Genomic DNA, 16,059 nt, shown 5'->3' on the forward strand with positions numbered 1-16,059 from the left:
CAGAGATTGGGATATATTATTCCCAGATCTCCTAGCTTTGAGGATTTGTGTTAAGAAACCAGATGAGATCTGGATTGGTTTCCCTCTAAATGTAACCTGTCATTTTTCTCTAGTAGCTTTTAAAATTCTATCCTTATTCTATTTTTTGTTAGGCATTTTCATAAAAATGTGCCTTGGTGTAGGTCTGTTATAATTTTGTATATTTGGGGTCCTGTAAACTTCCTGTATTTAGTTTTTCATTTCATTCTTTTGTTTTGGAAATTTGCTTATATTATTTCTTGAAGAAAAGATTGTGCATTCCTTTGGTTTGTATCTCTGAGCTTTCATCTATTCTGATAAATCTTAAATTTGGTCTTTTCTGGTTATCCTGTATTTCTTGGATGTCTGTTCAAGGTCTCTCTTTTTTTTATAATTCTTAAAAATTTATTTCACAGCAATTCAGTATTCTGAAACTTCATTACAGTACTTTGGAGCCCAACTGTTATTTTATTGAAAAACAGTGATTAGCTTAGAAATAATTTCTCCATAGCTGTGTCTCCCTATCTTTTTCATGGTAAACAGAGGAATATAAGGAAATCTGCAGGGAGCCAATAGCCACAGCATGAAATACCTACCTTTAAAATCAATTCCAGTACTAGAAAATTCAAATCCCTGTTAATATTTCAAAAAAAGATGGGATATTTGTTCAACATCTTTTCTCCATGATAAATTTTATTTTCAAGATTATATATTTTGTCTTCTTTGCTTGAAACTCTGTATTCCAAGTGGTCTATTCTCTTGGTGATACTTTTCATTGAATTTTTAATTTGGTTTATTGATTCTTTCATTTCCAGGATTTCTGCTTGACTTTTTCCAGAATCTCTATTCTTTATTAGAATGACCTTTCCCCTCCTGTATTTTCTCTGTGATTTCACTTCTTATATCATCCTTTATCTTGCAGATAAGTTGAACTATGTACATCCTAAACTCCTTCTCTGATATTTCGTACATTGTGGTGTCGATGGATTTTGTTATTGAAGTATCTTGGTTTGTTTGGGGTGATTTTTTTCCCTTGCTTTTTTATGTTCTGTGTCTACCAATCTAACAGTATGGGTCTTGGTCAGTAGAATTTTTGCCCTGTGTCCTTGAAGGTTTCCAGAACCTGGCCATTTAGGGGAAGATAAATAATAAAAACAACCAATACGAATAATATACAGCATTAAACCAAATAGTTCCTGTTATAACATCTACAATGTTAATTGTCACAATAAACAAAATCTAATGATTACTGTGATTATTTTTATATTAAATTTATAGATAGTTTCTCAGGAATGATGGACTTTAAAAACTGCAATTAATATTTAAAGTAACCACATATTTCCTTAGTATTTCCAAAATATCATGTCTTTGTAGAGCTATATATAAAGGATGATGGAGGCTCATTGTATCAGCTTACAAAATTTAAAGATGAGTTCACTCTTAACATGCTAAAGGTAAGTCTGAATTTTTTTTTTTCAAATCATAGGGAAGCAGTTATCAAATGCATACATTTGGGCTTGAACAGGCCCACTCTCGGGGTGGTGTTTGCCCTTGGGAGATCAAGTATCTTTTCTTGCATAAGGATAGGTGGGGGCTAGGACAGTATGTACTCCTCAAGAGAAAAGTATATGCCCAGAGGTTTCAGGCTTTGCTGTGCAACCTAATTAAGATGATACAGAAAATCTGATTTATTGTTTGATGGGATGTGAGTATTCCATGCCCTGTTTCTCATTTCCTCATCGTAATGATGACAATAGTAGCAGAAGCAGCAGCTACCATTTATTCAATGCTTACTATATAACAGGCATTTTTCATGATTATTTAATTTTCACAACTCCATGTTATAGGTCTTAATTTTTTAACTATTCTGTGATGAATCATGAGAAAACTGAGACTTAGTTTATGAAATTCACTAATGTTATGCAAATAATCAAATACAGATCTGAGAGTAGGACCTATCGATTTTTTTGTCCTATGTTCTTAATCATGTTAGTAAATTGTCCTTATATTATATATGTATTACCCTAGTATTGTTATATATTATTATATATGATATTTACTGTTTGGTACAAACAAGGTTTTAGAGACCTGTTGCTTAAAAAATTGATTCTTAAAAAAATTTTCTGCCATGTCAGAGTGATATTTAACTACTGATTATCTACTGTAAAATCTCATTGTCTTCACATTATCACAGTTGAAGTTGGAATACAATTTGTCCTGTTGTTACATTGTCTATCTGGTAAATTTTTGTATATTCCCCAAATCAGTACTCTTGGCACTTTTTAAAATTATCTGTGGACATACCCAGAGCATAGAAAAATTAGAGTTGCCCAGCTGAGTTGAACAGGGTGATTCTCTGACTTCTCTTTTCAGTTCTCATACTATCAATAAATGTCCTACACTTTAGACTTCACTAGTTGGACATCCCTGATCTGAAAATCCAAAAACTGAAATGCTCCAAAAAGTAAAATATTTCCTGTGTCATGTCAGTGCTCAAAAAGTTTTGGATTTCAGAGTATTTTAGATTTCAGATTTTTGCATTAGGTATGCTTAATTGAATCATGTTTTTCATGGTTTTTTGGGGGGATTGATAATTTTACTATTTAAAATATCCTTCAAGCATAATGTTGAAGTGCTGTCTAATGCTTCTAAGTGCAAGAAAGCTATGCAGTGCCTTACAGAGAAAATACACATGTCAACTAGACCTGAATTATAGTGATATTTGTTGTGAGTCCCTGGTTAATGAATCAACTATATGTATATATTAAATGTGTCCTTAACTATAAATACACATTTAAACAACGTAAGATATTGAGCAGTTGATGAAAGGGTTATGCCCAGAGGCTTCTAGGAGTTCATTTCTCTATTTTCCCCGAGAGCAATAGTTTAGTTTTTATTAATCAGTGTTTATGGAAAACTTTTCAGAACTTTCTAGAATCGTTGTTAATAACGAGCATTGGCTATCCATACAGTAAAGGATAGCTATTGTCCTTCCTCTTGCTCTTACTTTTTAAATTTCTGTTGTTTTTTCCTTTTTATTGAGTTCTCTTATCTGATGATTATGTACAGATTTCCGTTTAGTTTTCCATTCATTGTTGCTTTTCACACATAAAATATTTGATAAGAATGAGACATTATTTCTGAACATGTGATTGTGTGGTGTTTATTCTTTAGACGGTTTTACTGATGGAAGCTGAAGAGAGGCTAAACTTCCTTGTGTCCGAGGTGGAGCATCCAGGCCACAAGGACCTGTCTCATTGTTGTGCTGTTGAGTTGGAGATTGTGGTGGAAGCCCGTCTTCATCTGGCAGCAATTGCCCTGCAGAGACACCGGGCAGCATACAGGTGAGTCAGTCTCCTCATACATAGAAAAGGCACACATTTGAAAAGCTGTTTCCTCCCCTAGAAAACCAGGATGCCACGTAGGCATTTCTGCTGTGTAACAAAACTGATGGTGGTCTTAAGGAAGGGCACATGGTTGAGTTGAGAATTGAAGGAAATGCTCTTTTCATGGAATACCATCTTGTTTGAAAAAACAATGGACAGACTGTGCTTATTCAGACTTGGGTATTTGGCAGGCATTTTCTTAAGAATGAGCAAAATAAGCAGAACTTACAGTGTTTGTTGCCCATGATAACATTTGAAATTTATAGGAAAATGAGAATTTTGGACAATTTATGTTTGCCATTATGAATTTTATAGTTTACCAAGAGTTTATTTCTCTGATAAGATTAGTAATAACATTAACACAACAAATTTTTAATCGTGTATTGAAATATTTATACATTTGTGTGTCTCCATAACTCAGGGAGCTGATATTTTCCAAAGGACCAGTACACAATGATACAAAATTCCAGTTATCAAGATAGACCAGTATATTTTAATGTAATGAAGGAAAAGTTCATTGATATATGGTATTAGATTCTATATAGCAACAAATTTTTACAAAACTGTCATTTGACACATTTTGGAATAGTATCAAAGGGAAATACTGACAGTTATTTGAAGGGGCTTCCATTCTCCTTCCATTTCTAACAACTATTTACGTTAGGCCTAATCTTCTTCATATACTTAAAACAGCATGTCACTGACCAGTTGTATAATGGGATATAAATGTAGATTGTCTCTTGTTCATCTAAACATTAAAGAGAACACTAATTTTTTGGGGGGAAAATAGTTGCTTTGTATTACAATTTATTACTTATGTTAATATGCAAAAGGCTCATTATTTTTATTTGAAAGTGAATTAAATATTAAAGAAGTTAAAAATTTGTCAGTTTAATTTCTGATATACTGAATGTTCATGGCACTCTTTAGGGGTTCTTAGGAATTTTTACGGGTTTAAAGGGATGCTGAGATAAAGCTTGAGGCAAGCTGGTTTACAGTATTATCACATTTACAGCAATCTTTAAGGGTACAATGGTAGTTTATTGATGGCAAAATAGGCGTTAGCTATTATAGAATAAAATAATAACAATTTTCCCCACTGAAGTTTGGAGGAAGAAGGTAGATTTAATATATGATTTTCTACAAAATTATCTCAGAGCAACAGAAGCCCTAGTAAGTATTTTTTGTCATTTACCTTTATTCTTCCTGAAGCTCTCTGTGTATAATTCGCCCCTTTAGTTTGGAAGGTCTGAGTTTTTGCTGTTGTTGTTGGTGGTGGGGGGGGTTTGGCGAATAATAAGGAAATGAGAAACTAAAAGTTACAAAATATCCACAGAAAGGATTGTCATAATAGAACTTTAATTTGAAAACCACATAGACGTATGCAAATAATATGCTAGTATATCAGAACCACTCCTCTTTTAAATATATGAACCTGGCCCTTGGAACAAGACCTGCAAAAACTTGGATGTTATTGCCTTTTTAGAGCAGAGTTGTCATTTGGGGGAAGCCTACTGTCAAGATGAATGAGTTTTTCTTGCGTGAACTTTACCCCCCACAAGCTTCTGTTTGGGCACTGCTGAGAGTCTTGGACAGTCCCTTTTCCAAATGATGGTTAGCTTGACATTTCCTGATACTTCTAATAAAATTATGTGTCAAGGAAATAGAAAGGCACATTCCCTGGGGTGACAGGTAGAGTGAGCTGCATGGATTTTATGAGAACAAACTGACCGTTTTTGTCATGAATGTTAATAAGAAATATATGAGATCAAAGTTATTCACACTGTATTTCTACTTCTCTCACTTTCAAAATCCCATTTTTTTATTACTAAGTGTTTCTTCTATTTTTTTTTGTATTTAATTTATTGTCTGAATGGAAAATCACTTGACCCTTGCAGTTTTGTCAGAATGAAACTTCTTCCCTTTGGGATTTTAGATTGTTGGTAAGGGACAATCCTTCTGTACTTTCTGTCTAGCAGGAGAGGAGAAAGCAAAATATTTCCAAACCAAGCAACTGCTGTAGTTTGAATGTTTATCCCCCAGAAGTTATGTTTGGAAACTTCATCCCCAAAGGTATATGTTAACAGTATTTGGAGGTAGGGCCTTTTGGAACTATTTGGGATTAGATGGAGCCCTAATGAGGGCGTTAATGCTTTAATGAAAATAGAGAGACCAGAGAGAGCAAGCTTGCTCTTTCTCACCATGTGATGACCACTGCTGTTACAATGCAGCAAGAAGGTCCTCATCGGATGACAGAGCCATGCCCTTGGGCTTCCCAGCCTCCAGAACTATGCGCTAATAACACCTGTACTCTTTGTAAGTTACCCAGTCTTGTGTATTCCATTATAAAAACAGAAAACAGACTAAGGTAACAACTACATCGTACCAAATAGATTGCAACCGACTGGTAAACCCTATATTTTATTCAAGTTTTTTGGGTTAGCAAGATGATAAATCTTATTCCTCATTTGTCTTGAAATCAGAATTTGGGTTTCAGAATCAGAAGAATGGAATAGGCACAATTTGCTTCTTCCAGAGGCTGCTAGTAGCCATGATGTGCTAGCCTGTGAAGCTACCCAGTACAGGTGCTTTAGAAATACGTGTAGCCTTAGCAGAGTAAGGGGAGAGGCAACTTCTTATCTGTATATGCACAGAATCTGAGTTATATTGGTTGTTATTTTCTGGCTTGTTTAGTTTTATTTTAAATAAAAGGATACCTTTTAAATAAAATGATGCCATCACAATACCTTAGAGAATATTCTACAAATATTGCAAGCCATTTTAATGATTTAGCAAAATCCTGGGAATTTAAAATTTGATAGTTCCTAGACAGCTAAGTTATGATGGTTAACAATTTACAAAGAAAAATCAGTTTAATCTCCTCCCTCCACCCCTGGCCTGATGATCATGGTAGCACCCACCATGTGCAAGTCCGTTTGTCCAGTGTTCCTATTTACTGAGCACGCTCTGCTTTCAGTAGACTGTCAGCTCCACAGGGACAGGGAATTGCATCTGTATTATTTATTGCTGTATTCACTGACCCTAGATTTCTATCCTGTGTCCCTGGCACACGAAGAAATATATTTAAAATATTTAATATTTTAACATTAAAATATTTAATACATATTTTTAGCAAATGAAAAATAATGAAATGATTTAACCCTTACAGTCATTGGATTTAAAGGGTCTGCATTTCTGTTATCATCATTCCTGTTTTGTAGATGAAAGGATTGATAATGGGAGTGCCCAGCATCACAGAGCTAATACATGGCAAAGGTAGATTTGAATTCTGCATGTTCAGTGACAAGGTCTTAAAAAGTTGGTTTATCCAAGAGGAATTTTTAGTTAGGTTTTTGTTTTGTTAGAAGCAGAAAAATGTAATGAAACAATTGAATCTCTAGAAGGATATATATCCTTTCTAAAGCTAGAACTGACTATAAGGTGTCAACTGATTTGATTTGTAACATATTTTAATTTTTATTAATTTGACAAAAAAGTTTACAACTGCAGTACATAGCAAAACAAAACTGTACCTGCAGTAAATATGTCAAATAGTTCATATCATTTTTTAAATATAGTTGGTGATAAATTGATAAAAAACACTGTTGATAAATGATCAACTACTATAAATCCTTCATCCAAAAGAGAAATTATAACTAGTATATAAACACATGGAAGGATATTCATTCTCTTACAAAGTAAAGATAAAACAATAAACAAATCTTTAAAGTACAGATTTCCATCTAAAGATACCACTAGGAAAATATTTCCTGATAGTTTCTTCTTTCATATTTCATTGTAAAACATGAGGATCCATGAAGACAGAAGGGTTCACTGTGCAAAATCCTGGGTCGGTGCCCTGAGACTGTATGGGGACTTAAAGAAGTACTGCAGCCAATGAAAGAGATACATCTCATGATTAAGAGCTCAGGAATTTGTTCTGTAAAAATGACTAGTGATGGGCATTGCAAATGGATTTGTGCTCAGTCTAGATGATGTTTGCTAAGTGCAAGGGTCAAAACTGATTGCCCTCAAAGCTGAGAGAATACAAAGGTGATAATAATGATCTAGGGGTAAGATATCAGATTATAGTAACTATACAGATATGGAAGAAATAGGTAATGAAATAGTACTAAATTATTCACCTTACACTTTGAAGATCAAAATACATTTTGAGGTACTGAGAATCAGGATATCAGCATGCTTTTTTGGAGGGACTGAATTTACCTCATAACACCTGTTAAATGTGACTGTCTACTAAAAATCCAAATTGGAGATACCAAGTAGGGAATCATGAATATTTTGTCCATTTGGATTTTTACCCAATTTTTTAAATCAAATGAATAAATGATTCAAATGAATAAATGTAAAAACTACATGATACAAGCTCGGCTGACAAGCCCTAGAGGCCAGGAAGGAAATGAAACCCATATGACATCCCTCTAGAAAAGCAGGTCCTCCCCAGGCTGATGGGGCTGACACTCCTCATTCATCAGGACAGGCATCAGAAGAGTTTGCTTCACTCTTCAGTGTGACTCTGGGATGTGGACTTGATTTGCCTTTCTCTGGGATGGGTAGAGTCTCAAGATAGAACAATATGGAAAGACAGAGAGATCTGGGCAGAGCCGCAGAGATAAGAGGGATGGCAGTAAACTATGAATAGAGGAGAAAGTCTCTGCTCCTCTTTAGTCCCCTGTGATAAGAAATCACCTCTTGCTGGTAAAAGAGAAGAGGTAAAGAGCATGGAGGAAGAGACAGCTTGACTCTGCTGACCTTGAGGTTCGAGATGCCATGGTCAACTCTGGGTAAAGCACCCTGACCCCAGGTGGTGTGCTGCGTCTTCCAGTTACTGTTCTCGTAGGGGAGGCGGGCACAGGCCTGACGACACACACCCAAGCCCCCATGAACAGAGTCCCTGTGGGGATTTGCCCAATTTTTTTCTGTTACAAATAATACTGCAATGAGCTTCTTCAACCACACATGTTGTTCTGTATTTTTTTTTATCAATTATGCAAGTATAATTTATTAAGTAAGCATTCTTTCTGATTTGTGATCTCTGATATATGGTGGGTTCCACATACATGATTGCAAGTACTTCATTCACCTGATCTGCAACAATGTGATAATAAGTTTATTGTAAATGTTACTGTTGGTAAAGCACCCTACTCACCACTGCTTTTCACTTTATGTTATTGAAATCGCATAACATTATTAACCATTTTAAAGCAAACAATTCAGTACCACATACTCCCTCCCTAACTAGTGTACTTCCATCTCTATCTAGTTTTGAAAAAATTTTTGTTGCCCCAAAAGGAAATCCATGCCCATGAGCAGTTATTCATATTCTTCCTTCCCCCAGCTTCTGGTGCTACCCAACTTCCTTCTGTCTCTATATTTTCTTATTATGGAATTTAATATAAATGGAATCATCTAATATGGGACCTTTTGTTTCTTTCATTCAGCATAGTAAGTTTGAGGTTCATCCATGTTGTGGCATATCACAATTCTGCCCTTCTTTTTCATTTTCTTTTTTTTTTCTTTTTCTTTTTTTTATTGGTTGTTCAAAACATTACAAAGCTCTTGACATATCATATTTCATACATTAGATTCAAGTGGGTTATGAACTCCCATTTTTACCCCAAATACAGATTGTAGAATCACATCGGTTACACATCCACATTTTTACATAATGCCCTATTAGTAACTGTTGTATTCTGCTACCTTTCCTATCCTCTACTATCCTCCCTCCCCTCCCCTCCCATCTTCTCTCTCTACCCCATCTACTGTAATTCATTTCTCTCCTTGTTTATTTTCCCATTCCCCTCACAAACTTTTATATGTAATTTTGTATAACAATGAGGGTCTCCTCCATTTCCATGCAATTTCCCTTTTCTCTCCCTTTCCCTCCCACCTCATGTCTCTGTTTAATGTTAATCTTTTCTTCCTGCTCTTCCTCCCTGCTCTGTTCTTAGTTGCTCTCATTATATCAAAGAAGACATTTGGTATTTGCTTTTTAGGGATTGGCTAGCTTCACTAAGCATAATCTGCTCTAGTGCCATCCATTTCCCTGCAAATTCCATGATTTTGTCATTTTTTAGTGCTGTGTAATACTCCATGGTGTATAAATGCTACATTTTTTAATCCATTCATCTACTGAAGGGCATCTGGGTTGGTTCCACAGTCTAGCAATTGTGAATTGTGCTGCTATGAACATCGATGTGGCAGTATTCCTGTAGTATGCTCTTTTAAGGTCTTCAGGGAATAGTCCGAGAAGGGCAATAGCTGGGTCAAATGGTGGTTCCATTCCCAGCTTTCCCAGGAATCTCCAAACTGCTTTCCAAATTGGCCGCACCAGTTTGCAGTCCCACCAGCAATGTACAAGTGTACCCTTTTCTCCACATCCTCGCCAGCACTTGTTGTTGTTTGACTTCATAGTGGCTGCCAATCTTACTGGAGTGAGATGGTATCTTAGGGTGGTTTTGATTTGCATTTCTCTGACTGCTAGAGATGGTGAGCATTTTTTCATGTACTTGTTGATTGATTGTATGTCCTCCTCTGAGAAGTGTCTGTTCAGGTCCTCGGCCCATTTGTTGATTGGGTTATTTGTTGTCTCATTGTCTAATTTTTTGAGTTCTTTGTATACTCTGGATATTAGGGCTCTATCTGAAGTGTAAGGAGTAAAAATTTGTTCCCATGATGTAGGCTCCCTATTTACCTCTCTTATTGTTTCTCTTGCTGAGAAAAAACTTTTCAGTTTAAGTAAGTCCCATTTGTTGATTCTTGTTATTAACTCTGTGCTATGGGTGTCCTATTAAGGAATTTGGAGCCCGGCCCCACAGTATGTAGATCGGAGCCAACTTTTTCTTCTATCAGACGCAGAGTCTCTGATTTGATATCTAGCTCCTTGATCCACTTTGAGTTAACTTTTGTGCATGGCGAAAGGAGGGGATTCAGTTTCATTTTGTTGCATATGGATTTCCAGTTTTCCCAACACCATTTGTTGAAGATGCTATCCTTCCTCCATTGCATGCTTTTAGCTCCTTTATCAAATATAAGATAGTTGTAGCTTTGTGGGGTAGTCTCTGTGTCCTCTATTCTGTACCATTGGTCCACCCGCCTGTTTTGGTACCAGTACCATGCTGTTTTTGTCACTATTGCTCTGTAATATAGTTTGAAATCTGGTATCGCTATACTGCCTGATTCACACTTCCTGCTTAGAATTGCTTTTGCTATTCTGGGTCTTTTATTTATCCATATGAATTTCATGATTGCTTTATCTATTTCTACAAGAAATGCCGTTGGGATTTTGATTGGCATCACATTACACCTGTAGAGAACTTTTGGTAATATCGCCATTTTGATGATGTTAGTTCTGCCTATCCATGAACAGGGTATATTTTCCCATCTTCTAAGATCTTCTTCTATCTCTCTCTTTAGGGTTCTGTAGTTTTCATTGTATAAATCTTTCACCTCTTTTGTTAGGTTGATTCCCAAGTATCTTATTTTCTTTGAGGATATTGTGAATGGAGTGTTTTTCCTCATTTCCATTTTAGAAGTTTTGTCACTGATATACAGAAATGCCTTTGATTTATGTGTGCTGATTTTATATCCTGCCACTTTGCTGAATTCATTTATTAATTCTAGTAGTTTTTTTGTAGACCCTTTTGGGTCTTCTAGGTATAGAATCATGTCGTCTGCAAAAAGTGATAATTTAAGTTCTTCTTTTCCTATTTTTATGCCTTTAATTTCTTTCATCTGTCTAATTGCTCTGGCTAGTGTTTCGAGAACTATATTGAATAGAAGTGGTGATAGAGGGCATCCCTGTCTTGTTTCAGATTTTAGAGGGAATGCCTTCAATTTTTCTCCATTAAGAATGATGCTAGCCTGGGGCTTAGCTGTTGAGAGCCACAGCCGAAGGGGCCCCAGCAAACTTCCAGCTGCCAGCAAACTTCGTTTCTTTTGACAAGTGGCTCCTGAATTGTGCCCAGCCAGACTGCGGCACTTAGCATAGATAGCTTTTACAATGTCGAGGAAAGTTCCTGATATCCCTAGTTTTTCTAATGTTTTGAACATAAAGGGATGCTGTACTTTGTCAAATGCTTTTTCTGTGTCTATCGAGATGATCATGTGGTTCTTATCTTTAAGTCTATTGATGTGGTGAATAACATTTATTGATTTCCGTATATTGAACTATCCTTGCATCCCAGGGATGAATCCTACTTGATCATGGTGCACAATTATTTTGATGTGCCTTTGTATCCGATTCGCCAGAATTTTATTGAGGATTTTTGCATCTAGGTTCATCAGAGATATTGGTCTGTAGTTTGTTTCTTTGAGGTGTCTTTGTCTGGTTTCGGAATCAGGGTGATGTTGGCCTCATAAAATGAATTTGGCAGAGCTCCCTCTTTTTCTATTTCCTGAAATAACTTGAAAAGTATTGGTGTTAATTCTTTTTTAAAGGTTTTGTAAAACTCCGCTGTATACCCATCCGGTCCTGGGCTTTTCTTGGTTGGTAGTCTTTTGATTGCTTCTTCTATTTCATCCATTGATATTGGTCTGTTTAAATTGTGTGTATCCTCCTGACTCAGTCTGGGCAAATCATATGACTTAAGAAATTTATCCTTGTCTTCAATATCTTCTATTTTATTGGAATATAGGTTTTCAAAATAATTTCTAATTGTCTTCTGTATTTCTGTAGCATCTGTTGTGATATTGCCTTTTTCATCCCGTATGTTAGTAATTTGAGTTCTCTCTCTTCTTCTCTTCGTTAGCATGGCTAAGCGTCTGTGGATCTTATTTATTTTTTCGAAGAACCAACTTTTAGTTTTGTTAATTTTTTCAATAGTTTCTTTTGTTTCAATTTCGTTGACTTCCACTCTGATTTTAATTATTTCTTGCCTTCTGCTACATTTGCTGTTGTTTTGCTCTTCCTTTTCTCAGGCTTTAAGATGAAGTGTGAGCTCATTTATTTGTGGTTTTTCCTTTTTTGGAGGAATGACCTGCAGGTGATGAATTTCCCTCTTAAAACTGCTTTCATTGTGTCCCATAGATTCCTATATGTTGTTTCTGTATTTTAATTTATCTCTAAGAATTTTTTGATTTCCTCCTTTATGTTTTCTGTAACCCATTGATCATTCAGTAACATATTGTTAATTTTCCATGTGATGTAGCATTTTTCCTTCCTTCTTTTATCATTGATTTTCAGTTTCATTCCATTATGATCAGATAAAATGCATGGTATTATCTCCACCCCTTTATATTTACTGAGGGTTGCCCTATGGCATAATATATGGTCTCTTTTTGAGAAGGATCCATGTGCTGCTGAGAAAAAAGTATATCCATTTGATGATGGTTGATATATTCTATATATGTCAGTTAAGTCTAGGTTATTGATTGTGATATTGAGTTCTATAGTTTCTTTATTCAACTTTTGTTTGGAGGATCTGTCCAATGGTGAGAGAGGTGTGTTGAAGTCACCCATAATTATTGTGTTGTGGTCTATTTGATTCTTGAACTTGAGGAGAATTTGTTTTATGAACGTCGCAGCACCATTATTTGGTGCATAAATATTGATAATTGTTATGTCTTGTTGGTGAATGGTTCCTTTTAACAGTATATAATGTCCTTCCTTATCCCTTTTGATTAACTTAGTCTTGAAGTTGATTTTATTCGATATGAGGATGGCCACCCCTGCTTGCTTACGAGGACCGTGTGCGTGGTATATTTTTTGCCAATCTTTCACCTTCAGCCTGTGTATGTCTTTTCCAATCAGATGTGTCTCCTGGAGGCAGCATATTGTTGGATTTATTTTTTTAATCCATGTTACCAGCCTATGTCACTTTATTGGAGAGTTTAAGCCATTAACATTTAGAGTTACTATTGATATATGGTTTATACTGCCTGCCATGTTTGATTATTTATCTATTTTTTTTTAATTTAGTTTGTTTCTCCATGATTAGCTTTCCCTCCCGCCCTCTGTCATTACCGAGGCACTTCCCACTGATGGTTTTGGTTGTTGATTTTCATTTCTTCCTCGTGTAGTGTTTTGCTCAAGATGCTTTGCAATGCTGGTTTTCTGGCTGCAAATTCTTTTAGCTTTTGTTTATCATGAAAGATTTTTATTTTGTTGTCGTACCTGAAGCTTAATTTTGCTGGATACAGAATTCTTGGTTGGCATCCATTTTCTTTCAGTGTTTGAAATATGTTGTTCCAGGATCTTCTCGCTTTCAGCGTCTGTGATTAAAAATCCGTTGTTAACCTTATTGATTTACCCCTGGATGTATTCTGCCTCCTTTCTCTTGTAGCTTTTAATATTTTCTCTTTGTTCTGTATATTGGATATCTTCATAACAATGTGTCTTGGCGTTGGTCTACTGTGATTTTGTGTGCTCGGTGTCCTGTATGCATCTACAATTTGTATATCTGTTTCCTTTTTTATTTCTGGAAAGTTTTCTGTAATTATTTCATTCAGCAGGTTACTCATTCCCTTGGTTTGAATCTCTGTACCTTCCTCTATCCCGATGACTCGTAAGTTTGGTTTTTTTTATGTTATCCCATATCTCTTGGATGTTTTTCTCGTGATTTTTTACCAGCCTTTCTGAGTTGGCTAGACTCTTTTCAAGATGATATATTTTGTCTTCATTATCTGACGTTCTGGCTTCTACTTGCTCCACTCTGTTAGTGATACTCTTGATTGAGTTTTTAATTTGGTTTATCGTTTCCTTCATTTCTAGAATTATTGTTTGATTTTTTTTATAATCTCTATCTCCTGATAAAGATGCTTAACTTCTTCTTTTATCTGTTTATGTAATTCATTTTCAATGTGTTCTTTCACTGTTTGGATTTGCTGTCTCGCATCCTCTTTAAGGTTCCATTCCATCTGTCTAAGGTGTTCCTTGAGTTCTTTATATGACCATTTTTCTGGTGACTCTATGTCCTCCTGAATATTTAGGCTGTCCTTCATTGTTTTTACTCCTTTTCTTCCTTGATTTTTTATGCTGCTCATGTTACTTCTTGTTCTGTTTGACTGCTGAGTTACTGTTTACTCTTATAAATTTATTTGATGCTTAGGAGGAAAGATATTAGAAGGGAAGGGAAGAAGTCACTAAAGAGAATGAGAGTAAGCAGGTAGAATTCAAGGAAGGGGGAATACGAAAATTGAAAAGAAATGAAAAGACAAAAGAGAAAAAAATAGAAAATAAAGAAAAAAAATTTTTAAAAAATAATAATGATAATAAAAAATGAAAATTAAAAATTTAAAAAATAATAATAATAAAATTAAAAAATTAAAAAAATTTAAAAAAGTTAAAGAACAACAACAACAAAAAAATGAAAATGAAAGAAAAAAAAACCCAAATTAAAAAAATAATAATAATAATAAATGCAGTCATAGAGTTCGATTAACTTCTCTTCCAGTAGGTGGAGCTGTGCCCACTGGGCCAAGCTTCTCCTCTCAATAGGTGGGAACCAATCACTGTGCAGCAGCTCTTCCTCCCAGACTGGGCGGGTCTCCAATCCTGAGTGTCTAGGGCCTTCTCTTGTGTTTCCTCAAGCCAGGCCCCGCTCACCTGTGACGCTCACCACAATACTGGCTACACGCCAGGTCTGCTGCTCCTGGGAGCCCTGTTTTCATGAACACCTGGGCACACTCTCCCTGTTTGCCTCCCTCAGACCCTGAGTTTGTAGAGCCTGGGGCTGAGAACCCCCAGCGAATTTGCTTGCCCTCCGGTAGTAGCTGGTGCAAGAGACCTCAGTTGTCAGCACTGGTGGGAGCGGTAGCCGGGAGTTCCGCGCCGTGAGTCCCGTGCCAGTCCCGCGCCACTCCTGATTCCCTCGGTCTGGCTATTGCGCTCACGGGAGAGCTGGGAGGGGCCCTTAAGGTTTCCCCGCTGTGTGGAAAGGGATGGCTAGGGGATTACACACCTGTCGCTGCTAGTTTCAATGAAGTTATCTCCTCCGCCCGTGACGTCAGTTCTCTGCCATGGTGGTATCCCATGCAAATGGTGACCGTTCGTTCCCTTTGCCAGGTGACCAATGCAACGGGTGGGTCCTGACTGTCTCTCCCAAGCCCCATTTCAATCCTGTGGCCACTGCCTATGAAGGCTCGGTTGGCTTTTACCTCTGTAAGTTCAGAAGGGCCAACCAGTTATTTCAGCGGGATCGTTAGTGCTGAGTCACGAGAAGCAGGCGAACCGGAGCTTGAATGCAGCCCATCCGGGCTCGGTGTGTGTTCTGAGAGGCCCAAACTGTTTGCCCCAGATCCACATCAGCTCAGCATTGCCTAGTGATCCTGAGCAAACAGCATTTAGACAGTTTACAACTCCCTATGCCCGCGGGCAGCTGAAGGGGTCAGAGACTCCTCTCTCCGCGCCCGCTGCCATGTTGGATCTCCCTGTTGTTCTGTATTTTGAGTTTTGTTTTGGAATAGATTTTTAAAAGAAGGCAGCTTAATATGTAAGATATTTTGAAAAAAATGTGAAGTATAAGTTTTTACAGGGGAGGAGGATGCAATGGTTTATGTATGTATGGAGCAATAGGAAGTAAAAATCCCTCTCTCTTGGCATCTGTTAGTTTAGTACATTTAATTTCTGGCACTGCTAAACATTGATCAAGCAATACTTTAGTTTAAGAGTTTCCAACTATATAGAATTGAGTAA

At 36.5% G+C, this 16,059-nt stretch overlaps 1 protein-coding gene across 1 annotated transcript in view; it reads left to right on the top strand.

The window, feature by feature from the left end:
• CFAP54 (cilia and flagella associated protein 54) overlaps positions 1 to 16,059 on the top strand; it is a gene marked incomplete at its 3' end in the record, with an annotated part of 282,789 nt that overhangs the window by 176,842 nt on the left and 89,888 nt on the right. The window contains exons 50-51 of the mRNA XM_081309497.1: positions 1,393 to 1,472; positions 3,193 to 3,362. Of these exons, the coding sequence (XP_081165623.1) occupies positions 1,393 to 1,472; positions 3,193 to 3,362 (250 nt within the window). The remainder of the gene's footprint in view (positions 1 to 1,392; positions 1,473 to 3,192; positions 3,363 to 16,059) is intronic.

This window comes from Spermophilus citellus (genome assembly GCF_964194105.1).
Source record: "Spermophilus citellus genome assembly, chromosome: 10".
NCBI lineage: Eukaryota > Metazoa > Chordata > Mammalia > Rodentia > Sciuridae > Spermophilus > Spermophilus citellus.